The 27,582-nt window shown below is 42.0% G+C and overlaps 1 protein-coding gene across 1 annotated transcript; it reads left to right on the plus strand.

The window, feature by feature from the left end:
- The first annotated feature begins 1,377 nt into the window (after nucleotides 1–1,377).
- On the plus strand, nucleotides 1,378–27,446 carry syt12 (synaptotagmin XII). The gene is made up of 8 exons (XM_071492863.1): nucleotides 1,378–1,931; nucleotides 15,003–15,063; nucleotides 15,883–16,076; nucleotides 16,807–17,211; nucleotides 22,188–22,403; nucleotides 23,719–23,839; nucleotides 24,344–24,477; nucleotides 25,365–27,446. Exons 2-8 carry the CDS (start codon nucleotides 15,018–15,020, stop codon nucleotides 25,536–25,538), a joined length of 1,290 nt encoding a protein of 429 aa, XP_071348964.1. The 5' UTR covers nucleotides 1,378–1,931; nucleotides 15,003–15,017; the 3' UTR covers nucleotides 25,539–27,446.
- The last annotated feature ends 136 nt before the right edge of the window (nucleotides 27,447–27,582 follow it).

Raw genomic sequence — 27,582 nt, forward strand, 5'->3', positions numbered from 1 at the left:
AAAAAAGTACATAGATTTTGAAGAGGACATGTTGCAGGGGGAGAGAGCGCGCTGACTGCGAATGATGTTCAGTCAAGGTTTTTCAATTTTCATTTCACTTCCTGTCAACGTCATGTCGTCCAGGTAATCAGTAAATGACTGCGGAGGTGTGTTTAAGATGCAGACTGGCAGAGATGCAGCTAATGTTTGTCACAAAGGACAGATGGAACAGTAACAGCAGGGTGAGGATGAGAGGTAAGAGGGGGGGAGAAACTCATGGTTATGTGGTGGAAAGTAGAATAGTACAGTTTTGAGGTACTTTACTTTTTTTTTTATGCTACTTAATACTTCTGCTCCACTGCACTTCAGAGGACATATTGTATATTCCACTATGGGACAGCTGTAGTTACTAGTTACTTTGCATGTCCACATTATTAAAACTAAATATAATCAGCAAATAAAAGATTATGTAATTAAAACTTTTTAATGCATGACTTTTATTGGTAACAGTATTTCTACCATGAGGGTTTGCTGCTGTCGCTCATAGAAAAGATGAGCACTTCTTCCACTGGTGCTGCAAGCTGCTGGTGGCTGCATTCATGCAACTTGCACAGTTGTGTCACCTTTCAACTGGAGAACACTGTGACTGTGCAGCACAAATGGTTTTTAATGCAATGCAACTGCACTAGTATGTTAATAAGGCGTCAGAAAAAGCACAGGTTACTCAAGCAAGATAAAGTGATTTTTAAATTCTCCAAAGGGCGTTGCATGGTGTAACTGATGGCTTTATTAATGGCTAATAAATCATTAATGAGTGGTTTAAAGGTCCCTATGGTTGGCGTTTTTCTTCCTGTAACATAACAAGGTTGGAGTGTTCTGAGCTGTGCAGAATAAATAAACTATTAACAAAGCCTTCTGTTAGCCACCTTATAGGCTACATAGCCTTATTAGAAAGTGGCACTTGAAAATGTAGACTCACCAGCTAAGTGTAATGTGGCTGTGGCTGTGTCTGGGTGAGGAGTGCTTTAATCCCCCTCTAATCTGATCCTCTGGGAAGTGCCTGGATGAGAGGATGAATAAAGATGAGATGTTTTGCCGTCAGAGGTGTCATCGCTGCACCCTGCCCACCTCCGGACAGACAGTTATGTAATTTCACACTGAATCATCTCGAACAGATAAACACCTCAGAGGAGGAAGAGAGGAGGGGGAGGTTTGTTCCTGGGACAGGGTTTGATCAGCTTTGGGGTCAGGAGGATTTGTGGGCGAGGGGTGCTGGAGAAAAAAGTTTGGCTGTCCCTGAAATACACTCATACACCTCCCATCCAGGCCCCCCACCCCACCCCGTGTACACCCGTTGCGTAACACCAGGCTGTGTGTGTGTGTGTGTGTGTGTGTGTGTGTGTGTGCGTGCGTGCAGCAGGCAGGTCCTCTCCAGTGCTGCTGTGGAGCCGCGGAGGGGGAGGCGGTGGTCGTGTTATTGAGCGGCCCGGCGGTGGAAGTTGCGCTGCAGGGGTGGGACTGTCTTTCTGCAGTCGGTCGCTCGGGGGTGAGCTTCGACCCGCACAGAAATGCCTCTGGCAGCAGCTTCCCAGACTCGGGCGAGCAGCAGCAGCAGCAGAGTCAGGCGGACACCTCGGAGCTGAAGATAAACACTCCTCCTCCTCCTCCTCCTCCTTCTCCTCTTCCTCTCCTTCATCTTCCTTGCTCCTCTTCCTCCTCCAGTTGGCCACGTCTGAAAGCTCCTGGATGCGCTGAAACGGGAGGAGTGTGAACGCCGTTTCCCTCCCCTCCTCCACCCCCGGTATACATAGACCGGACCGGCACCGGTGTCATTGGATGGAGAGCGGCGCCTGAAGAAGGGAGAGCGGTGGAGTTGGTCTAACCCCCCCCTCCTCCTCCTCCTCCTCCTCCTCCTCCTCCTTCCTCCCTACTGCACCAAAAGAAAACTCCGGGTAAGAAATGCGTGCTCACTCAGGCCATTTGGCCCCATCCAGCACCTGCACCCCTCCGCGCACCAACATGCAACATGCATCACGGCGAGACTTGCATGCGTCTTTTATTCTCCTCTGGTTGTTAGTTGGCAGGGAAGGGGTTCACTGAAAGCGTGTGAGGCATTAGCAGGATGGCAGGAGTCTTTTTGGTGTGTGTGTGTGTGTGTGTGTTTTTCCTGGCACAGCATTTCCGCGGCTCCGCTCTTTTCTCTCACTCGACCCATATATTGATTCGCATTGCGAGTGGACCTGAACCGGCAGCAGGCTGTAGTGTTTGCGGGTGCATGGATGCTCGGGGCAGCCTTCAGTGGGCCACAGGGGTGAAAGGAGGGACAACAAATGGAGCTGTCCATTCAGCACCACACAGCTCAACAAAAAAAAACTTAGTGCAGATTGGTTGAGCAGCTTTGGGGCTGTATGGTCAATTTAAACCAACTGAAAGTCTTTTGTTCGCAGAGGAAAGTTGAGACAGCTGCTGATCTTCATGCACTGAGTAAGTACACCACTGTAAGACTGGGGATCCATCCAGGGTCAAAGGGTAGAGAGCGCAGTGAAGCCCTCGGAGGTGAATTTGTGCTTTTTGACTGTTTAAATACATGAATGCATTTCGCTAAAAACCTTCAGTGTTTAATTTCATCCCTAACACAAGTCTCACAGGATAATGAATACTGAGAGTCCAGAAACATTGGTTGGTGCTCAGAAGAAAGTGAGTCCTATCAGATCAGGCAGTGTGTTTTCTTTTGTGCCACTTGTTAGGCCTTTTCTAAATCAGCTGTTCTCGAGAATGGGCGGCCGGAAGCCACCCAAGATCACTAGATAAATCTGAGACAGTCACAAGATAAATAACAAGAAAAAGCCAACATGGGGTGTTTGTCATTGTTAGGGGGCATTTAAACCCTCTACAGTCTACACAACCAGGGCGCCTCTACTTTGCTTTTTTACTATGAAATCCTGGATATTTTTACCTCTTCATGCCTCTAAAAAATAAATGAAACAGTCTGAAAAAATAAAATTACTCTTTGGTAAAACCGCTCAGACATTATGCACCCTGTGACAAGGGGTTGTGAGTAATATTTGCTTCATTTTAAACCATCAAAAGTAAAAATCTGTTGGCAGCCAGTGCTCTGAAGTATCACTGTGAGGAGGAAGATGCTGCTTGGGTTTTAATTTAGCTTTTCACCCATGATGCAGATCATGATCCCTTAAAGGAGCAGAATGTGTCTGGTTGGTTAAATGCTGATTCTCATTTTATCTTTGAGGCTGCCTGTGTTTTGCAGACACTTTGTGGATGTTAGCTACTTTTGGAGCCAGCTGTGGTCCTGTTTACTGTAGCTGCAGTTGTCTGATTGTCCCACTAATACTCTGTTTTCCCCTGAAACCACCCACCCTGGTTTCTCATCTTCCATTGACTCTTCTTGAAAGCCTCAAGTAACAGTTAAACAAAGCTGTAATTCTGAAAACATGGAGTACACTGAGAATCTAAAGGAGAAACATTTCAAACTGTTCAATCTTGTTAACAGGGTATCACACCCTGAGTCCTCTCCCGCTCTTCGAGTGTCTTCCCCGCAGCTTTCTAATGATGCTGAAGGTCTGCGTGAAGTGGCTGGGCAGTAGAGGTGAAATAGCTGTGTGTGTGTGGGTGTGTGTGTGTGTGTGTGTGTGTGTGTGTGTGTGTGTGTGTGTGTGTGTGTGTCGCGTCGCCTCTTCACCGAGCTGAAATACGGCCTGCTCACAATTCAATTCCTCCACCAGCACTTGCAATCATCTCAGCTATTCGTTTAACACCTACTCTCTTTCTCACTCTCTGTCATGGACTTCCCCTGCCACACACACACACACACACACACACACACACACACACTTACACACACTTACACTCAGTGTGTGTCATAACACACCACATTTCCCTCCTTGTGTCCCCACTGAACCCCTTGGAAGAAAAGCGTTATTACATTAAGAAAAGTGAGAGCACTTAGATGAACAGTGAAGGCACGAGGCTCTGTGAGTCTACTGTAACACCTACACGTCCACTGCCATTATCAGAATGGTCTTTCTGAACATCGAGCGGTGGCTTACACCTTAATGTATCACAGCTAATATTTCCAGAGCAGATTGTAACGGATAGCCTTGTTTATTTTATTTTTCATTAATTTTTTGCCGATCGCCTGTGGTCAGACCTGTTTGCCGTCAAATGTAGCTACAGCTAACTTCTCTCAGAGATGGAGACAGAGAATCATTAAATAAAGTATCATAAGATGAATCACCTTTATAGGACTGAGACTCCAAAAGGTAACCAGGCATTAAACAGTGATGACAACATATAAAACCGGTTGTTTTACTGACTGTTCTCATTGACATTTTGGGAAATACACTTTAAAAAACCAAAGTGTAAAAGTGACAATTAGGCTCTAACCGGCTCTGCTGGCTCCAGCTACTTATTTTCCATAGAGACGTGAGGGTGGCATCAGTCTTCTCATCTACAGTAAGTCTCTGTATGAGAGAAAATAAGCATTGCTCCTAAAATAACAACCTGTTATCCCTTTACCTGTTCTAGTTTTTCTGCTCATCTCATATGGATGAAAATACACTAAAATGGGAGCTGAACTGAAATTAAAATTCACTTTTGCTGAGAAATCTGTCTAAATTTGTATGTTTGGTTTGGCTCCTGAATGTATTTGATAAGTCGTAACCAAAAAGAACAAATGTAGGTCTTATTCATTTTTCTGCAGTGACAGCACACCTGCAGTACATTATTGTTCTCGAAGGAGGTGTGTATGGACGTTTGGTGCCAACTGACAATTTCATCAAAAACACTTTTGTAATATCAGTTCAGCAGTTTGCCAGCTGCAGGGCCGGAGTTGTTAGCTGATTAAATCCCATCTGTCCCGTCTGAGATGTGAGCACTTCTTGCGTTACTCCAAGACTCTGCACGAGCCTCGTGATTCAAATCACATGTTTGACGTCAGGATCGCTGAGGTTACAGGTCAGCAACTGGAGCCATGAAAGACTAGACAGACCCCCTCCTCTGTATAATGCGGGACAAATACAGCCCTGAGCACATCCTGCTTATTACACTTTCACATCATATGGGATAAATGAGAAATATGGATGGAAGCGCTTCACTGTTTATGACTTGCAAGCATTCATGTCATCAAGATGGTTCTATGATCACAGCTCATGTTGTGAGGATTAAAATACTGTGCATTAACAGTATGGGATTAAATTTGGGTTCAGTGGTCTTTGACTGATGTGAGGTGTGCACATTTGTTTTGATCTCAGGCATTTCTGTATTAGTAAGCAAGTTAAATTTATTGTTACCTTCTAAAAAAAAAGATTTCCCAGCGAATGTGAAAATGAAGATTATTTTCAAGTCAGAAACTCGTACTTATAATAACTCTGCTTTGACGTGAACATGGCACTAAGCCAAACACAATAGGCTACCAGTTGTAACGGAAGCATTGTACACAACACTGATTATTAAACATGCATTTCACACTGCTTGCTGCAGTTGAATCCAAATATAGAAAAAGGTGCTGTGCCGCCATTGCTAGCAAAGCTAACGTGTTAAATGTTGTAAAGACACAAACTATCAGTTGTTATCCAACACTGTGCAGGCTTGTTGAAAGAGGAGCGACACAGTAGCCAGTAGCGCACACGGACCTGAACTCCGGGCAGAAGCAGGCCTCAGATATCAGTCGGTCGGTGAAAAGTGGAAAATGATTCACATTAGCTGCGTGTGTGAGGGGAAATCCAATCTTAATTCCACTTTAAAGCTGCAGGTCTGCACTATTCAGAGTGAGATTTAACCTACAGAGAAACAAGGATGCAGAGTGAAAGCAGAAGAACTGTGTTACTGTCCAAATACCTTTGCATCTGACTGCAGTTACTCAATAGTTAATCAATAAAACTGTGGCTTGGCTTCAAATCTCTGCTCTTCCCCACTTTGGAGAATTTAGGCTTCCACCCACTTTCACATTACTGAAAGTGAATGAAGCTTCTTCCAAAACATTAAGTCAGGCCTCACCGACGTTTTTGCGGCACTAAGTGCTTTCCCAGTCCTATATTAGCCTAATTGTGAGGTTGTTAATCTAATAGGTAGTAGGAATAATGAGTTAGTGGGGTGGAAGGGCAAAGAAGACACATGATTTAGCTTTTTAGGCCTAACATCAGAGCTCCAGACTGAGGCTTCAGGATTACAGGAGTAATGAAAGATCAGTGGCATTGATAAAGTGCGTCCAGGTGTGGAGCAGTCAGCAGCTTCTTTAATTACCCGACAGTGGTTGTATTGTGGTGCGTCCACGCGTGAGATAGTGTGATCAAGCAGATTCTGGAAAATAGCGTGTGTTGTGTCATCATCGATCAGGATAAAAGGCAGAAACACTATTTTACAAAATGAGTCTGTAGTTAATTCAACCAAACAAATGTTCTGTCTCCATTTGTTTGGTTTGATTGTGTTCGTACAGTTTTACTCACTCTGTATATTAGCCTTCTGGACAGTCTGCTGTTTAAAGTGGTTTAGAGTGAAGTCTGCAGGCTTTTTCTCGTAAGCTCATCACAAACTATACAGTGAGCTTTTCTCTGTCTCTGGCAAAGACTGAGAGAAAATATTTAGCTTCCAGATTCTTAGAGACAGATCACATAACAGTTGTGAGAGTTGTTTAAGTAGCTCCGGACTGAATAATCAAACTAAAGAAGTTTCTACTTTATATTTACACATTTCATTTCCTTTTATTCCACTTTGAGTTGAACAATTTGCAAACTTGACTTTATATAAACTGGAGTCAAGTCTTTGTCTGTCGCTGATAGTTTTACAGTCATTGTTATAAACAGAATATGAAGTGAAAATCAAAGACAATTCATCCATAATCACCATCAATGCATCTGATCTTTTATTAGATAATCTAAGGCAGATCAATCCACTGATTTTACGGGGAATGAATCCTATGTTTCTGAGATATAAACGGACTGTACTTACATCACACTGTTCTAGTCTTATCAATCACTCAAAGCACTTTACAATACTTACTTACATACATCTCACCCTCAGCCCTCAAGGGGAATTTGAGGTTCAGTATCTTGCTCAAGTACACTTCATCACTTGGAGTGGAGCAGCCGGGGATCAAACCTGATTAGTGGACAACTCGCTCTACCCCCTGAGCCACAGCTGCTCCCACTGACAGGCAGATCCACTAAAGGTGAAAGGATAGCTCGAGTAAACATTTTGTTTTTAGCCACATCAGTTAGGGGGCTATAATGTCGATCAGACCCCTGGTCCTCGACTTTTGGTCCAGACTGAAATATCTGAACTGTTGGATGAATTGCCGTGAAATTCGATGTCAGTCAGGAGGATGAATCCTACTGACTGCGGTGACCATCATCATCTGGTCAACATCTTGATTTGTCTGATATTTTATGACCAAATTCTCAAAACTAACAACGCTCCCATCAGCCTCGGTGATAATTAGTAACTGTTGGCATGCTAACATAGTTAACATTATACATAATAAACATCAGCCTGTTTACATTTTGAGCATGTTGGCATGCTGACGCTAGCATTTAGCCCAAGTACAGCCTCACAGAGCTGCCGGCTCCTTGTAGACAGAGTAGTCTTGTTTATATCCGCTGCAGACACTTCAGGATAAAGTGTTATGGTTTCAGTGCATTTGCTGCACTTTTAGCAGCCTTTAGAAGTCAAGTATCCTCGCCAAGAAAGAAGTTCCCGGTTTGTTTTTAACCCCAAGTGACTGAGGTGATTGGCCGCAGCGTGCAGGTTCTTCCTGCCTCAGCTGGCGCCACCGCTGACATTTAAAAACCTGCCGCTGGCTGGTGCAATGCTACTTTTTCTTAACCATGAGCTGTCTAAACCAGGAAGTCGAAGTGTAGCTGGAACAGGTTGATATGTGAGGAGGTAGGACAGGGAGAGGAAGGGAAGGAGAGAGAGACATATTGCTTAGCTGGCTGTACGCAGATTGCAGTGCCGTGTTATATGCGGCTGTCCACAGAGCTCGGCAGTGAGGCAGTTAATTTGATTATGAGTCATTGGGCAAGATTAAAAGCAAAGTTGATTGATCAGCTGTGGGGAGAGCGACCGAGAAAGAGTCAGAGGAGAGCAGCTGACAGGCCTGAAATCCCTTCGCCCTTCTTCTCTCCCCAGCTGCTCTGTCTCTTATTGCTGTTTCAACAGACACTCATCTCTTTATTTTCCTCCGTCTCTTCTTTCTGTTATCTCATCCTCATCTCGCTCCTCTTATCTAACCTCCTCTGTTTTTTTCATCTTGCCTCCTCTTTATATCTGTGTGTGTGTGTGTGTGTGTGTTTGTGTGTGTGTGTGTGTGTGTGTGTGTGTGTGTGTGTGTGTGTGTGTGTGGACATAAATCAGTACCTGTCTCTTCCTATTGATCAGACCTTTTTCAACATGCAGATGCAGCACAGGGAAATTCTTGTTTTCTTTCTTCCTTTCTGTTAGCAGTGAACGGCAGCAGCTGTGGCTTATTTACATCCAGCGCACAGAAAGGTGTGTGAGGTTTGCTGTCTGTGTCTGAGCTGCTCCAGGTTCAGCTGGAGAGACAGAGGAGGCTGCTTGGTGTGCATGCAGCAGCCTCAGTGTCTGCTTCCTCCCTAGTCACGTTGGCTGTTTAGCAGGAGACCTTGCACCAGACCACAGAGAAACCAAAGAAACAAAGGAGCTTTCACAATCAGATGCAAGACACTCACTGAGTACAGGTACCTTAAAGTCACCATGCAATTTGAAGAGTGTCTGTGGATGCATTAATATTTACAATACAAAGGATGTGAAATAACTTACTTCTATGTGGCTGAGGGCTCATGAGACGTGCACTCATGGGGATTATTTAGCAATATTTGTTTCTCTCTGAAGGTAAGAAATCACCAAGTCCAACACTCCAGCAGATGGACTTAAAAGGACCTGCATCAGTTCATGGTGTCAGCAGCTGGACGAGATCGGGTGGTGTGCCCTGTCTTGTTCGAGGAGCCTGGCTCCAGCGATCGTGAGGTACATCCAGAAACAGAAAATTAATGGAACAAAGGTTTACATGGAGTTTTTATTTAAGCAGACAAGGTTGAAAAATCAGCACTTCAAAAATAGAAATCAGTCAACAGAAATGTATTTCTGGTTTTGTAGTTGCTACATTGAAAGACACCCACTCATCACTTCAGCTTTAAAGGAGCTGCTTGTAAGTTTAACTATTGCTGCATAGCCAACATTCACATTAACAGCCGTTTACTTACCGGTCTAAAAGAAACATTGAGAGTTCAGCATCAAACTTCATTGCTTTACTCACCAGAGCTGTGTCCAGTGGTGGAAGCTGCACCAATGTTAACTCTTGTGTCTATCAAGTCTTCTCTTCTGCTGAAGTTAGCATGATAACCAGCTAGCCCTGGCCCTTCTGTTAAGGGTTTCTTTCTTTCCAATAGCGACTCACTGTGACCTCCAGTCTGCCCTAAAGACGCAGCACTGCTCAGAGAGCGTATGATAGCTTCTTGTCTTGTAAACGCATCGATGGCCGAAGCTCTTGTTAAGCAACAAGATGTGTATTCTTGCTCCCGGCAAGAATACACATTCTGCGGCAGAGAAAATTTACAGAAAGTCCCTTAAAGGGCAAAACTTTTTTCTCCCCCTTCTGGCAATGAGAGTAATTATACAGACAATACAGCGCTCTCCAATAAGGAAAAGCCACACCAATGGTATCTGTCCTTGCTAGCGAGTGCTTTCTCTTTTTTTTTTTAGAGAGTAATCCCTCCTCTGAATGCTGAGTTTCTTTTTTTATCTGGAGCATCAGAGGTTTTTCGTGGACGCTGCTTAGGGTTTTTGTGCCATGCTCCTTATTGCTGTAGCCTAGTGTCTCCATCGCTCCCCTCTTCAGCTTTGGCAAACCGGTCATTGCTGGTTGACATACAGTGCATCACTACTGGTGCGCCAGTGCAGGAATGTCGCCACAGACACCAGATTTAAAACTGGATGAACTCGATGGTCAAGGGATTGAATATAACAGATGTTTATTTATACGTAAAAAAAAGTTACACAGACACATCCTATTGTGTTTGGAGTCAAATCTTTATCTCTGTTCCTGGGCCAAGTTCACTTCTATTATTTTCAGGTGTCACCCATTAGAAGCCTTTATATGTAATTTCACAGTAGAGACAGAAAGTAAATGTGCGGAGAAAGGAAAAGGTGTGGGACGAAAACAAAGGTTCCCGGTCAGGAACTAATTTGGGATGTTGTAATTACATTGGATGCATCTTAGACCACAGGGATCGTCTGTACTTTTAATCTGAAAACTATGCTCTTGAAGTGAGATTTCAGCTTCTACCGTGGATGTTTTATGATTTAATACTTTTAGGACAGTGTTTTTTAAAGAAGCAGCATTTTTGAGACGAGCACAGTAAATTTGACCTGTACAATCTGTGAGCTGATTGACTGTGGCAGAAAGATCAAGCATGCAAACAAAATCCTCCTCCATAAGAGGTAAAGAAAGCAAGCCTCCATGTGTCAACTGTGTGCATGAGTTGTTTTATCTCATTTTTCAGCTGCCTGAAGCAAATAAACACTGCGATCACAAAGTTACCTCAGTCTAGTATCCAGTGCTATTTAAATGCTCATGATACTGTATCTGTGAAAAGGCAATATTGAGGGAGAGTAGATTTGATATATACATTTGGCACACACACACACACACACACACACACACACAACTCAAGACAATAACTGTGAGATAATAATCTGACTTTGCAACTCATAATACAGAAGAAAAAACATTTGTCTTGTTTGAGTGCTGAGCAGAATGCATGATTCTTAACTCTGACTTTCCCTTGTGTTGATTCTTCCGTTGACAGCCCCATTACTGTTCTGGAAAATTGCATTGCACACATTTCACAAGCTCTGTTCTACTGCATTATCCACATGCCACTGAATGCTCATCACAGCCTGTGTTGCAAGCTGACATTGTGACAGGATATCATTTCACACGCATCTCGGTAATTAAAACGTCCTTTAGCCAGCGACGCTCTGTGTGCACTGGAGGAGGACAGGGCCTTTTAGGCCTTATGAGGAATGTTATCAGACACAGAATCCCTGCAGCAACTCTGAGATAAATCCAAAGATGTGGGAGAGTCGAGCTCATGTGGGCACGAAGATGACACATCGGTGGGAAAGCTTTTGTGCAAATTTTCACCTTTCCCTCCACAGCCATGTGTTAATAAGCTGTCAGTCAAAGGAAAGTGTCGTATTTAGAGAATAAAACAGATGTGCTGACACATCATGGAAATTAAACATTGTGGTTTAGGTTGAGGCAAGTGTCCCTCTTGCTCCAGTTGTGTGGGTTTCAGCTCAATAATTGCAGTAGAGAAAAATGTGAAAAAAGTAGGAATGCCGTGTATGAAGACTCAGTGGATTAATGCCTTAATGCTGGTATCTCCTCCTCTGTTTTCCTTTCTCTGCCTGTCTCAGTTTATAACTATTTTTACCCCCATCTCAACATCTTCCTTATCGCACTTCTGCTTAGATTTTATGTGGTGGATGGATTGTGGCAGGGAAAATGGGGAGCAGAGGAGATAACGAGAGGGAAGGTCACCAAGCAGATTATATGGTCCTCTGTCGAGAGCAGTGTTCAGGGGATGCTCCTCTGGTTTCCACACAAGTGAATACCTATGAGTGTCATTTGCACGGATGATTTCTTTCAGACACGTGTGGATGTGAACATATTTTTTATTATCTATTTCAAACCAAGGGGGAGTTGTGTGTTGGCTCCTCTGCCTCTGTGATGTTACTCATAACTCTACCGTCTCTGCGTAGAGCTGCAGAAATGTAATTCCAAGCCTTCAGATGGAAGATACTTTTTCTTTTTTGCAAACAAGCAAGACACTTGATTCATGTTCAAATCTTGATCATTTTGAAAACAATTGCAATTTAGAAAAGCATCTCCATTTACAATGTAAGTTCTTTCCTTCAGATTCTGTACTGTGGTCAAGGACAAGAAAGGACTATGGAGTAAGCTTTTTTCTGAATTATGATTTTGTAGAAATATATGTATATCCACATATTTGCCTGCAGGGGAGAAAGGGGATTACAAATTGGTGTAAGGCTGATTTTGTTTTGCATGTATTACTACAATAACCAATAAACTGCCACTGATTACAGGCTGATGGCAAAGGACACCTGAGTCAGCCCAGGCACCTGAATGCACCACATGTTGAGAAAAGTGGTTTAAGACTGAGTCAAAAAATGAAAACAGAGACAAGGCCTCGACACTGACAACTCCAAGAATGCTATGTGTTGTGTGAAAAATTACTCTAACAGTATCCACTTTTATTGGTGTTAAATGACATCCATTTTTAAAGACAACGGCTGGTGTTGATGAAGTGAGTTCATCCGACAGCCCTGTGGGGGTTGTTCCAGACAGTGTTATGAGATAATTCCACCTTTATGATTTCCAGTTCCTTCAATCTGCTGGAATCGAATCCAAATTAACAGCTGCAGTGAATGAACAAAAATGTGTGTACCTCCTTGCTTTCAAGTGTATTTCTATTTCAGGCAATTTGGACTTCATTGTTGGTATTCTGCCGCCTTAAACCCACTGAGACACCAGAACGCCCACGCTGCCTCATTATTTACTAAATCTGTCTGAGACATTGTCTTGTGCTCTCTCTCTCTCTCTTGTTATTTCCCACCCTATCCTTTATCCTCCCTTCTTGTCTACTTCTAAGCTTCCTCTGGACCTCCTCTCTACTCATATGTTACCCTAAGCAGAGTTGAGCTTATCTGAGCCATGCTGGGCCGAGTTTGGGGGGGGGGGTTGCTCAGAGCTTCCCTCTCTGCCAGAGATTCCCCATGGTTTGCTAATGGCACATCAGCAGCAGCTGTCAGTGGGCCCTGCACTGCGTCAGCCACTTTAATTGGCCTGCATGGCTATGGTCTGCAAAGCGCTCAGCAGAATTGAGTGAACACCCCCCTACACACACACACACACACACTACCCCTCCACCCCCCCCAGCCTTTTTCTATATCATTAGTGTAATGCTCCTGTTTCCCCCGAGCTGCTGAAATATGGGGAGATTCCAACAAGCGGGGAAGGAGGAGGGGAGGAATGACTCACATGCCAGCTACCATCTTTTTTTTCAGTTTGCGTAGGCAGAGAGAGGTGCAGGAAAATATTGTTTTCCTTTGTCTCTTGAAAAGAAAACAGCTATTTTTAAGAAACACCTATGAAAAGTGAATCATTTTCTTATTGTAAACTAAACAAACCTAAGATGCATCCAAATTAAGCATATGCACAATCAGTGAGTGCATTGCCCTGTTTGCTGAGTATGTAAAGTAGATGTATTTTACATTTATGGTACATTTGTGACTCTCCCTGTTAAAAATACACAAGTCAGGTTAGAGATACAGTTGATCACTTTTTCAATTAGGCGTAGTGCAAGGGACGCATAATCCCTTTATAAGAGGCCCCAGACTTTGCTAAGTCAACCAGAACGCATGCTCATGCAACTGTGTCTCCTAGAAATTATGTTGACTTGCAGCTACAACAGTGAATACGTGTAGAAGGAAACGTATTGCTGCCTGGATTACATTTCCTTTCACTATGATGATGAACTTTGGTTAATTTACATATTTGTCAGGGTGCAAAATTCTTAATATTGAATATATCAGTACAATGTTCACAGACAATGTACTTCATTTGTTTCCTGCCAAAATATCTGATCTTGCAGCAAAATAACCACATGTAGTGACAACAGCATTATTACACTGTTTTATGGTTATGTTTGGGCAGGATCTGGTTGGTTAGGGAAAGATAGTGAGGAAGTACTTATTTTAACCCAAATCATGATCTTTTCCTGAACCAAGTAGTTTTAGCGCCTAAACCTAACCAAGCTGTGTCCTCTATTATAGTAACCACGGTAATGAAGTATACCGCTGTCAGTACAGTCCATTGGTTTATTACTGTAACCATGACAACCAAGGTTTGTGGGTTGTAAACATGGACTGTATATAAAAGAGGGTTGAAAAGAACGAGCTACATGGTTGCTCAGGTTGGAGGACTGATTAAGATAGTAAATATAAATTTGGTTCATGCAGGTGATAGAAAATTGAAAAGCCCCTGACATACGGTGTCTGGAAAACAACATAATTTATTCTTATATGAGAGTTTAGAATTTTATTTTTTCATTTGTGCAGAGTGCACCCTCCACTCAGTCATTTCCCACCAGCAGAAATCATGGGCAGCATTTATTCAAAGGACCAAAGCTTACGATTTCCTAACATGGAAGCTCCTGTGGTCTTTGGAATAATGGCTGTTGTCTTCAATAAGCGAAGGTGGAAATAGGCTTATGTTGTAATAGCAAAGAAAAACCCCCTCAGGGAGTGAACAGCAGTGTGTTGCTGGACCTGCTAGGACAGGGTGACTAACCACGAGTGAGCCAACACTGTGTCGGTTTTGCAGCAGGTCATCTCAGTGGCTGATTTCATCGATGAGTTTTTTCCCCTCCTATCTGAAGCAGTGCCTGTTAGAGAGTCATGCTGTATGTTGGCTCCAGGGCAGAAATGTTAACATGTACCATGAACCCTGTAATTCCTTGTTATTCCTTGTTATACATGCATGTTGCTGTGCATGTACCCCATCTTGTTCATGTATAGTCTCTTGAATGCAGCAATCGGGGTCCCATGATGCATCTTGGCCCTGTGGAAGCAAAGCAGGTTAATCCACATGTTTACTCTGATTCATGTTAAAGGGAAATGATTGAGGTTGATGTTATAAGGATTTTTCCAGGTTTTTAAAATGTTGTTACTGGCACTGAGAATGAAAAGGTTATTTAAATCAGACACTGCAAAACTGAATAAATTGTTCCCTCCTAACTCAAATATTTATTCTGGATGATGAACCAAGTTGCCATTTTCTCTCTGTGTGATTCCCTCTAAGCCAAAGTCTGGCTACAGCTCAGAGTGTATGACTTTCCTCTGTTATACTCTTTGACATAAAAGGCCACTTGAACAGATTATTGTTTGGATGTTTTTTGCAGGCTGGCTGCAGCACCATGTCCTCGGCTCAAAGTGGGGATCCATCAGGCTACCATCTGAGTGGTGAGTGGACAGCCCTGCATGTCACAGACAGTTTCCAGCACAGCCCTTTACTGATCTCTGCATGAATCCATGTGTGGATGAATGCTTGACAGTTGTGATTTCATCCACACTGTTCTAAACGTGTATGTTTTTTTTTTTTTTTTTTTTTATCTGAGTATGTGTATCAGACTCTGAGAGATGAGGCTCTTTGTTGATGTTCTCAGATCTATTTGACAACTGTTGCCACCTTTGCACGCAAGCTTTACAAGACTTCTGACCTCATCGGTTGCTGAAGGCCGTCGATGTTACAAAACATGTGAACTTGCCCTGTAATTGGCTTATCTCTTGTTTTAGAGAGAAGTGATGAAGCTGTCAAAGTCCTCCTACAGATGCAGTTCATCTTGAGAAAGCCGGCTCGGCGCAGGCTCATAATCCCTGTCTGAAATGTAACATGAGTCGCTCTGATGTTGAATTCAGAGCGGCGTTTCAATTTGTCTGTCACATTTTGTTAGATTTTGTCAATTTTGCCCCAAACTGTTACCTGATTTACATAAAACTTAATGAATCTTGACTATTCCCCAAAGTCTCAACTCACTGCTAAATGACAAGACTTGAAACAGTGGCTGTCTGTGCTCAGCTTGTTAAGACTCCTACTGGTCTTCAAATAAAAAGCCTCACTAAACTCTCTGTCCTGGGTTTCTCCCAGACTGTGCACTTTCATCGGTGATCAAACTATACTATAAAATACAAACAGTTACGAGGCCAAGCTTTATGCCACTAATGAAGTGGGAGTGCATAAGGATGGCCTGAAGTGCCTGTTGTTTTCTGTGTGTGTTTCAGTGGTGCGTAACCCACCCGGCTGGGAGGTGGGCATCTACCTGGTGGGCTTCTTCGTGCTGCTGGGTGTGGCCGGGCTCAACATCTGGAAGCTGTGGAAATCTGGAACCTTCCCAGCACCGTCCCCCTTCCCCAACTTTGACTATCGATACCTACAAGAAAAATATGGAACCTCCTTCTCAGAAGTCAGACAAAAGGTACATGTACATCCATGCTGCTCAGAAATGTCAAATATCAGTGTTGTGCACAAATGAAGTCTCTGTCACATAAGGCAGGGAGGTGAGACGTTTTGTGATGTTGATGTTAGTGTCAACCAGCTTCTTTGCCTGGAGAAAGTGATGAGTAATCATGTGACTCAAAGGGTCAAGAGTCTGCAGGTATTTAAAAGTTTCCTGTGGCTGAAGGCTTACTGTTCTTTGAAATTCACTGAAGCTCAACCTTCAGAGTCTTGGGCCTCAAAAGGATCTAATTGACTCTCTCTGCTTTAACAGATGAATCTCAGATTTATTACAGTTCATTCTTATTTTTGTAATTGTGGCGATCTTATCTATTGGTTATGCCAGGTGCTAACCAAAGTACCTTCTCACACCTGAAACACAGCAAGAACCACAAACAGGACAGTTTGTTACTATTTAAGTAAAGCAGTTGCTCAAAGTGACAAAGCTACAGAGAATTAACCCCTGAATCTGCAGCTCCAATAACGATTGTGAGTTACAGGTCATTGTTTAACTATCTGACCCACAACTTTAAAAAATTCAAAATACAGAGCAGTCCACGAACGAAAACACAGGGATACAAAATCATAGAATAAATAATATTTTTATTTTTTTATTTTTTTGAAACTTTTAAAACTAAATTTAGTTTTATTTAGTAGAATTTAGCGAGGTTAATACAAATTCCATATGTTCTTTTATGTCCTTCCTGAAGAGAGTGGCGGCCAACAACCACCGGCGGACCTCCACCACCTCTAGCCGCAAACCCAGCCTGGCCCTTGGTGACACCTCAGATGGCTTCAGGGACCTGGGCCACCTGGAGCTGATGAGCAGGGAGCTGGACCCGACTGGCATGGCCCAGCTGAACCGCTCCATCTCCACCGACTCGCTCAGCTCCATCTCCTCTATTGCCAACAACTTCGGCCACGACTTCACGGTCGGCCAGCTGGAGGTGACGCTCGAGTTTGAGCCGTCCAGGCAGCCGGGCCAGGGAGTGGGAGTGCTCCACATCACCCTGCACCAGGGCAAAGACCTGCTGGAGAAAGAGGAAGGAGACTTCCCCGGCTGTTTCATCAGAGTCTCCCTGGGGCCAGAGGAGCTAAATGTTGGAATCACACGGGTGAGGAAGTTGTTGTGCTCATATGCGGATATATCAGTATGTTATATTTCACACTTATAGAGAGGAACAGCTTGAGCTTGGAAATAGTTGCTTGACAAACTTACTACCCTTTTCTGGACCTTTTAACCATGTTTCGTGGTTGTTTGGTCTGATCATGACACAAGTCTGGATTATTTCCCTGTCGGGACTTGTTTCAAGTTTAGGCTGGAGTCTGGTGGACAGAGTTCTTTATCTCTTAATGAAGTTATAGGAGTTGGAAGTTATGCAGCATTAGGGAAGTAATGATTTAAAGGTACACTGTGGAGTGTTTGTCCACTCGAAGCACTATCAAGCCATGTTCTAATGAGTGGGTACCCAGTGTACTTTGCAATGCAGATTTCTAACAATGGTTTAACACTAACAATGCACAGAGAAACACAGCAATATGCACTAGCAAAATCGACTTGATCATCTTTAATTTTTCATTTAACTGATTCATTTATTTTATTCTATAGAATGTCAAATAATAGAATCTATGTGTATGCTAACATGGTCGGACTAGTGTCAGGTAAAGGAAATCCAAATTTGACAGTGTTTCAAACATATGGTCATTAAAGATCAGGGAGTTCCTCATTAGCTGACGATGTCGCACAAAAAGAGGAGGGCAGACTCTCAGCATAACTGCTACTAGGCTAGTAATGAAGCAGAGATTTAAGATTGAGGGTAGAATTGAAAGGAATAGCTTCTCAGATGGTAATTAGCAGTTAAGTCATGATGACTGAACTTCGGCAGAGAACTGAAGATAAAAGTCGCTGCTGGTGTTGTGGGAGAGCAGTAAGGCTGTGTAGTGTCTGAAGCGTTCTCGCTGAGGGGGAACTTTGGCCTGTGTTTAAGATTTTACTCCTGGCTGGATTTTAGACAGAGACAGCAGTATATCCTGCGGGGGTGAGAGGCTTGATCCTGCAGCTTGACAGACGAATCCTTTCCTGTCTGAAACGAAGAGCCCATTTCATTTGCTTGAGTGGCGAGCCCCCCGGGAGCTGGATGTAGTTAGGGAGGTTGATTTCACATCCTTTACCTTCATCAAGAGTAGATGTGATTGACTTTCAGTTCTCTCACTTTGAACCTGTGTTTACCTGCAGTTTAGGTTAAAATGATTATGCTATGTGGCTTTCTGCACTTTTTATGATGCGATCCTGAACAGGGATGAGATGTAATTATTAATCCTCAGATCAATCAGTTAAAATGCAGATCGAGTTTTTGCCATACTATCCTGTTAATACCTCTGGCTGTAATTGCCCTTTGGTGACTTCTCTGCAAATCAGTGAACAAAACAATGTAATGAAGTACATTGATTTTCCAAGAATTTCATTTTCTGAATTAGTCTGAAACAGATATTTCTATCTGGTTACTTTTTAATGACCATCCCTGAAAATCTATGGTTTGTATCACAATATACATTCTGACAATGTGATATATTGCAATTTAGGCTTTATTATGTATGGAAGCTCATTTACACCAAAATAGAAAAAATATATAAAAAGATAAATGATAAAAATGATCAAAATAAGAATACTCACATCAACTGAGTTAATACTTTTTAAAATCTCTCCTAAAAATGCATGATTTTTATTTTATTTTTTAAAAATTCTGTGTTGACTCCATTTGTTCGTTTAATTTCAGTGGTTACATTTCTCCTTTTTACACCTATTATTTGTATTTCATTGTACAATAAATCTGTTTTTTGATTATCATCACTATTATTCATCACTATTGTTACTGTAATACCATATTTGACTTACTAAGTCAACATTTTTAGATAGTAAGTTACAGTCGAATAATTGTCTGACTGCTGTAATCTAAAAAAACATATGAAAACTTTTGTCTCACTACCTTATTATCTATTCAGCATGATTTTAAAGAATCTTTTTTCTCCCTTTCATGGGGGAAATGTTCTTATCTTGATTGTGTCATAAAAAGCGTTTCTCTAATGTGGAGTGACTGTTCTGACAGGAAGAGAACAGAGCTACATTCCTCCATCTGCTCCACCTGCCACTCGCCTTCTGCTCTTAGCGCCACGTTGCCAGAAAATTCACTAACTCCTGCCTGGCTGTGAATCATCAGCATGGCGCCTCGTGTGACTGTGGCTTTGTACAGTCTGTGCAGGCTGACAGGGTCAACATGCTGAGACTCATCAAGGTTTCCTTTGACTCAAGCATGTTGTTGTGTTGTATTAATGCGTTCAGGCTGCGTGTAATAATGACGGACGCAGCCACTGGTGTGGCGGCCTTAGTGGCTCCCTCTTTAATCTCGAGGAGTGGTGAAGACCAAAGGAAATGCTGAGATCAGCTCCACTCGCGCTGATGGTCAAGCCAGCGTTTCTCTCGCTCTCTCGCTCTCTGGTCTCTTGTGCTCTCTCTCGCTCATTTCCTTCTCCAGCTTCTCGTTGTAGTCACTGTTTTTATTGAACCCATCAGCTGTCTATCGCCCTGTACTTTCTCTCGCTCATCTTCCCCTCATCTCTTTTTCCCCTCATTTATTTGCTGTCACTGCTTCTTGCTTTTGTTTTGCCTGTAATGATGCGAATGCCGCTCTTCTTTCTCCCCCTCGCCGTCTTCAGCTCACACACACATGCACATGAGCCCCTCTGTCTCTCTTTAATGCCTCGTTTTCACCACACACAACTCCACTCTTATCCCCCAAGCGATAAGCCTGACAGCGCAGACAGACAGTCTCATATTGTGGATGGAGGACAGGTCTGTGTGCTGGGCTGGCAGACAGATACTGCCTGCTCAGGATGCTATATATGTTTATGTACACATTTACACAGCAGCAGCAGCAGCAGCAGCAGCAGGGCATTTTCTGGATTCTGTAGGTGTTGGGTGTATGATTATGATGCCATTCAGCTGTTTGATATGAGGAACAATCCAAGGTCGGCCTCACAGGCTGTGCTCTGAATGCACAATTCTTCTAGGGTTCAGACCGTTGTTATTTTCCTCTTCATCAGTAACAACTCCTGGTGATCTTGCACAGCACCTGCTTACACTGTTCTGTTCTGCTTCACTGTATTTGTGTGAAAGCTCCTGTGTTTATTTCATGTACTTTGAGCAGAAATATTCCTCTTTTTATTTATCACTTCAAGAACAAACGCTGGTGTGAAAAAAGGCTATTATTAAATCCACTCTCCTCTGCACATGTACTAGTTGCCTGGTAACTTCCAACCGCTTGGTAAACCCTCGTTTCAGCACGTGCTGCAGCAGCTGATGGCTCGAAATCAGCACTAGACACAGAGTTCGCGTTGGTCACTCTGGCTGAATAGCTGATCCTCTCACTTTGAGCTGAAGTAATCACTGGCCAGGCCAAATTGCCTTCAGACTGTAGTCTTCATTGTAAAAGCTGTGCTTGTCTGCCAAGAAAAAAAAAATGTAATTGTGAGGAGCAATATGTAATATTACTGCTGGTGTTTTTATATCAGGATGATACCAACAGAAACATCAAATAGCAGCAGAGTGGAGGAATATTTCTTGGTAATATGACATGGTAGGAAGTATCCTGTATGACCTCTGAATGTACTTTCTGTTCTCCCTCTCCTCCCTGGTGTTATCTGACTTCACTGTTTATTTTGACTGCTACCACTTGACTTTTAAAGAGAAATGTTTTAAGTAGTTCATTTATCCAAATGGCAAAAACATGGAAGTGATATCTATCAGTGTATCAGGACATGTTTTCAGTATGCACAGTTACACAAAAAGTACTGAACCGATTTGCATCAAACATGGTGGAGGGATGAGTCAGGGACCAGGGAAGAACCCCATTAAATTTTGTTGCAGATCCGGATAGTTAACTATGAATCTTACATTTTTTTTCTCTAAGGTCTGGTGTCTGTTGTTTGACACTCTAACTTCTCTGTTCTCTGAGAGCCCTTCTAGTTTTGGTTATTTTGCCCATTTGTTACATATCATTAAATTCAGCTTTATTGTCACTGCACAGAGTAAGCCCCTGAACAAACAAATGTAGTTTGATGTCTAACCTCACAGTGCAAACAGTAGCAAAGTGCATTAAGGTGAAATGTGCACAGAATGAACAATAAGCCAATATGGAATATGTACAGTATAAGTGGATGTATGGATGGATGTAACTCTGATATTTATTGAACTGTTTAAAGATTTCACCTGAGTTTCCTTCCTCCTGCAGACAGTGAGGGTGGGTAGAATTTAAAAATTTCAACTGAAACATTTCTGTCAAGAAAAAAATGTCTCTATTACTTTGGATATGCCATAGCACACATTGCCCGGAGTTTTATGGGTACTATTTCTTTGGTAGAGACTAATTCAAAACAAAAGAAGTTCACCTCCACTGTAAAGGACTGGCTGCAGAAATCTTAGAGAGAAACATTGTAATACCCAGATAAACAGATCCAACTCCATCTGCACAGCTTTATGTCATTATGGGTGATCCTGACCCTTTAACTAATGTAGTTAAAAATAATTCTGACTAAGTTTAATTGCACATTAAGCTCTGGCAGCTTCTCCTCCTCTTCTTTTTTTAAGGTGACTGTGCTATTAAAACACGTTGCCAGCCCTGCAGCATCCCCCTCTCTCCACTTTAAAAAGCTAAGAATGTTTTTGATAAATAGTTGTAAGAAAAAATGGAAAACCTGCTTTCACTGGGGTCCATATGTTATATGTTGGTAATGGCTTTTGGAACCTAAATAATGGAAGGTAAGATAGGCTGGGAACACAGTGAATGCACAAGGATTCAGGTTTTTCACAGTTGACTGAGTTATCATCTAATAAATAGAAAGTGTTTGGTCCTTTTGTGCATCACAGCCTGGCTCTGAAGTTACTTTTATGTGATTTATCTTACAAGCATTGGAAACAAATGTGCAGGTGTTTTCAGTACACTTTTCCTAAGGTTAGCCATTTTACAAATCTACTTACAAACACATCACAAAACTGCTCCAACCATTCTCATAAACTACCGTCTGCCCCCCACAGGTCCAGACGAATGCATTCACCGTGATTTTTGATGAGCGCTTCTCCGTCACCATGGACGTGTCCACTTTGGAGGAGTACAGCCTGCGCTTTGCTGCTTTTGGTATCGATGCTGATGAGAGAAACATCAGCGCAGGAGTAGCAGAGCTCAAGCTGTCAGACCTTGACCTGACCATCAGACCATTCAATGCTTGGCTCTACCTTCAAGATGTCAATAAGGTGAATTACAGGACAGACATGTGTCACAGGGTCCAATTGAATATAATACAAGGAAATAACACTGTAATAAATTCTACAGTTTGGGATTTTAAGCACAGTTCCAATATCATGTACTCCCTCCTACAAAGTTTCTATGTTGTCTATATCGTAATGTGTAAGAATGCACAGTGGTGTGTGAGACCCCCTGCTGGGCATTCAGCTAAACTACATGTCAGATACAATAAATAACAACCAGAGTTGAGTGGATTACTTTTAAAATGTAATGCAAAACTCTTGTTGTTAGTAATGGAATCAGGGATAATAAAACTGATTTGAATGAAATACCTTTATACTGTGGCCAGTTTCTGTTTCTGATTGGCTGGCAGGTGTTAAATTGTATATTAGAAAATCCCAAACAGAGTATATTTCAGATCCACTGTCATTCAAATTCAGTGCACCAGGTATAAGATTTGAGGTTACCATGGCAACAATACGTAGTGTTTTTTATTCATTTTTATATATATATATATATATATATATATATATATATAATATATATATATATATATATATATATATATATATATATATATATATATTATATATATATATATATTATATGAAAGTCTAACAGGTCTATATTTTTATTTACAATTTCACCATGGAACAGTGACAGTTTTGACAGTCCAGTACTGATCATTAAAGTCTCATCATCCTCATCCTATCATCCTGAACCAAAATACCTTGGAGTGCGTTGAACATCAAATAATATGACAGAGAACAGCTCAAGAATATTCATGAGTGAAGAGAATGAAGTGTGGCACTGGAGTAATTATAAGCTTTTTCCATGTTTAATTATAATCAATTAGTGGATTTAGCATTTATAAAAAAGCTATTGATAGAATTTGCATTTAAATGATGCACAAGAAAACATTGAAAGCTGCCAATTATTGTTTTTATTTCCTCATTATGTCTTGCGCTGATGATTTAACAATTGAATATTTTAACAGAATCACAAAATGTTAGAAAGGGTCTATTAATTTCTCTGCCTGTCATTTTCCATTTCACAATTTGTGTCTTTTTTTCAACATTTACAGTTTCTATATTGTCATAGCTTTCTTTGATTTAAAGATGTGTTAGCAGTGTTACCACCTAAAACTACAGAGCAGTACTAGGAGCTGTGATTGGCCGGACTCCTGCCAACAGATAGGTGGCAGGTGGTGGGTGGAAATTAGCTTGAGTATGACAGAAATCCTGATTCTGTAAATTCAAAGCATCACACAGACTGACGCAGGTGACGTCGTGTGATTAAATGTTTGCCGTTCTGCTTCCACAGGCTGTTGACGCGGTGGGGGAGATCCTCTTGTCTCTGAGCTATCTGCCGACAGCAGAGCGCCTCACTGTGGTTGTGGCCAAGTGCAAGAACCTGGTGTGGACCAACAGCAAGAACACAGCAGGTTTGTTTGCTGTGGTGTGTGTTTGTTTTAGTTGCAGATGTGACTGAGTGTGGTCAGCCTCAGTGTGTGAACTATGCACTGCATGAACACGTCTGTCTGTCTGTCTCTCTCTGCCATTAAATGTGTCCATAATTTTCCAAATGACTCTCGTCTCGCCACTGAACAAAACACTGGCTGACTCAGTAATAACAGACTCTTAATGCCAACTCCCAGAAGATGCATTTATAGTCACCCAGAAAGGCAGATGTGATTTAATTGACTTGTTCATCACATTAAATGTCCACATAAGTGCTACTCTAACATTGTACCGATAAAGGTCACCTACTGAAACAGTGTCATTATCATCCATGGAGCTAATTGTGCATACAGGACTGTGCTTCTAATTGATCACTCTTTAATGAGGAGTTTATTGCATTGACTACACTGTATTGGGATTTTGGGGGCGGGGGGGGGGGGGGGCTGAAATGCGGATGTAATCTTAAATTCACTCGTTCTCATTATTAGATCCGTTTGTCAAAGTTTATCTCCTGCAAGAAGGGAGGAAGATCAGCAAGAAGAAGACCTCCACCAAGAGGGACGACACAAACCCCATCTTCAATGAAGCCATGATCTTCTCTGTGCCGTCCATCGTCCTGCAGGTGACACTCGACACATGGGTCGTTTATTATTCTTGCAGCTTGTGGGAAGAAGCTGTTTAGCATCCTGCTGGTTCTGCAGTTGATGCTTCTGTACCTCTTCCCTGATGGTAGGAGGGAGAAGATGTGGTGGGAGGGGTGGTAAGGGTCCATAATGATGGAGGTAGCCCTGCAGGTGCAGCGCTTCTGGTAGATCTCCATCAGGGAAGGGAGGGGGGCACCAATGATCCTGCTGGCTGTCTTCACTATCCTGTTTAGCTTCTTCGTGTCGTAGGCCTTGCAGCTCCCGAACCAGGAAGTGAAACAAACAAAGGTTAATTAAATAAAGAATAATATAAAACACCAATTCAATAAAAACAAATGTTAGTGTGGAAAAAGAAGCAGCAACAACACTAGTAAGCCTGTGTTGAGCTGAATGTCAGCATGAAAACTGCATTTAGCATGAAGCTGACTGGAATATCTTTTTTTTTTTTTCTATTTCAGTCAGGGCCAAAGTGGTGGACGGACTTACAGACTGACATTGTCATTGCTAGAGCCACCCCTCCAGTGTGGCTTATATATATATATATACATATGAATATAAATATAAATATAACAACTTTAAATCGTCCTGCAGTGTAAAATGCGCCTTTTACATGCATGGAAAGATTTTTAAGCCCCAAAATGGAATTGCTCTTACACTTCTGGCTATTTTGAAAATGGGCCAAATAGTCATAAAAAGAAATGTGATTAAAAGCTGATGAGGTTAAAAAAGCCAAAAGCAGTAATGTTGTTATTGCACATGTTTAATTAAACTGCTTCCATAAAGATCTGGATGAGCCATGCTGTAAACAAAGACGCTGAGTCACGCTTACATAGCAGGTTGTGTAACCATGTTATCCTGTTTGCAGGAGCTCTCCCTGAGGGTGACGGTGGCAGAGGCCACAGAGGACGGCCGGGGCGAGAACCTGGGTCATGTGATCATTGGCCCCGAGGCCAGCGGGATGGGGATCACCCACTGGAACCAGATGCTGGCCACTCTGAGGAAGCCCGTGTCCATGTGGCACCCTCTGCGCAGGATCTAGTCCTGTCTGCCCTCGTACATACCAGACCTGTTTCAAGTAAAACACTCGCCTCCTCACGTTCCTTTCAGCTCCCCCCTCGTCTGGTGCCGTGCTCAAATCTGTTTAACTATTTTAGTAAGATCATGGCTCACAGGAGGATACTGTGTGTGGTCTATGTCGCTCTGGTGGCATTTTTCTCTAGTAAGTAAGAAATTGGAGTAAAAACACCATATCTTCATATTAGGCGGGGGGATCTGAAAAGCAAGTGTTTGGCCCTGAACTGGGTGTATCTGGGTGCATATGGATTAATTATATGTTGAAATCCTGTCTTTGTTATTTCATTCTTGTTCGGCTGCACTATGGCTGAGGGAGGTGTTTAGGCAAGAGCAGTCCATGTCCCAAACTACTCAAATTACCAACAGAAAGTAACTAATGTGGTGTATAATTCTGTGCTTGTACAATACTAAGTCAAGCTTTTGATTTGAGAATTGGGCTGAATCCTGATTCCTTTTCAAAAGTCTTGATGAGAAATTTCAGTTTGGACTTTGAAGTAAATTTTAAAGAAAAGGTGTCCCACCCCCACCCCCACCCCCCCTGCATGGTGCCTACTCTGGTTGTAGCCTATTATAGCTGTCTAGAGAATGAACTGAACTTGACTGGAGGGGTGAGATCGCTTCTCTTTCAGGAAAACTCTCATTTGTCTTTTCAAACTGGTCATCGATTGCACCGATTTGATTGATTTTGTAGCGGTTTTCGAGCCGAGTGGAGTTAGCTCTATTGGATTTGCTCATGTAATTTGTTAACAGTGAGACTCAGAAACAATGGAGGTTTTTGGTATGTTCAGTATTTATTGTGCTTTTGGAAAAAAAAAGAGAAAAAAAATCCAGGTACTCTTATCCAGGTGAAATAATTGTAATTTGTAGCAGTTGTTACAGGGTGGCCAAATCAGATGTAATCACCATTTAGTATCATGTTCTCTTTTTACCATAATTAATATAATACCAGTTGCATAAGCATATTTAACAGTGTAAATAGTGTACTACAACAGTCATCTCATTGCCATTTTTTTCCCCTCTAAATTCTGGATGCAAATCATGTTTGTCATAGTATCACATTTAAATAAACATCAAACTCCAAGGTCATTTACACAAGACTATAACAAACACCAATATTGTTGCTGATCAGTGAATTAATATTAAAACACCTCTGGGAATTTAAAGTGTAATGTATAGTATACTAACCCCTTTAAATGGGTTTACACTTTCTTTTATGTTAAGAGGAAAAACCTTGCTATTCTGAGTTCATCTGTGGTTCTTTTTCACCAGGCCCTTGCCACACCCATTTTAGCTTTTGGCGTTAATGGTACCTGCAAACTTCCTGTTAGCAGGAACCAACTAGACACCTTTGCAGCTTGAAGTTTGGATGGTAATAACCCAATGGTTAAAATGAAGATAATGACAAGAGTCTTGTCAAAGTCAGAATGTCAAGGTGGATTTTTATCCGTCTGAGATATTCTCTAAAACATTGTGCAATAGTGCTGTTTTGTTGTAACTTCTGAATGTGAATTATCATGTGAAATATCTGCTAACTCTAAAAGCACCATCAGCCTCATGCATTGTTGTGATTTTTGTTTAGTTTTTTTTTTTTCCAGCAGAACCTGCTCTTCTGTTCTGACCACACTCCTCACCTCACTTTGAAAATCAGTCCAAAAATAACACACCTGTGGTGGTCCTATAATAGACAAAATTTCCTACTGTGCCAAATAACGAAGCAATATTTTCATTTACTGTCAGCATTTGCATTCACTTCAACAAAGCTGTAGCCTACATTTGACCATGCATGAAGTTATTTAGCACTTGATGTGAATGTGCCTCAAGAATACAATGTATTGTGTGAATGCTGTTTGAAATAAAAGAAATTCAACAGTAACATTCTGACCACTTGTTTATCTTACCGAAAAATTGGTATAAGATTGTTTAATAGTTTAAAATACAATAAGCTACAGTAATAATGTAAGGCTGGAAAGCATTTAACAATAAATCATAATTTACACCAACAGTCTAAT

This window comes from Trachinotus anak, unplaced genomic scaffold (genome assembly GCF_046630095.1).
Source record: "Trachinotus anak isolate AG129_WGS33_773 ecotype Australia unplaced genomic scaffold, CSIRO_AGI_Tana_v1 ptg000002l, whole genome shotgun sequence".
Classification (NCBI taxonomy): domain Eukaryota; kingdom Metazoa; phylum Chordata; class Actinopteri; order Carangiformes; family Carangidae; genus Trachinotus; species Trachinotus anak.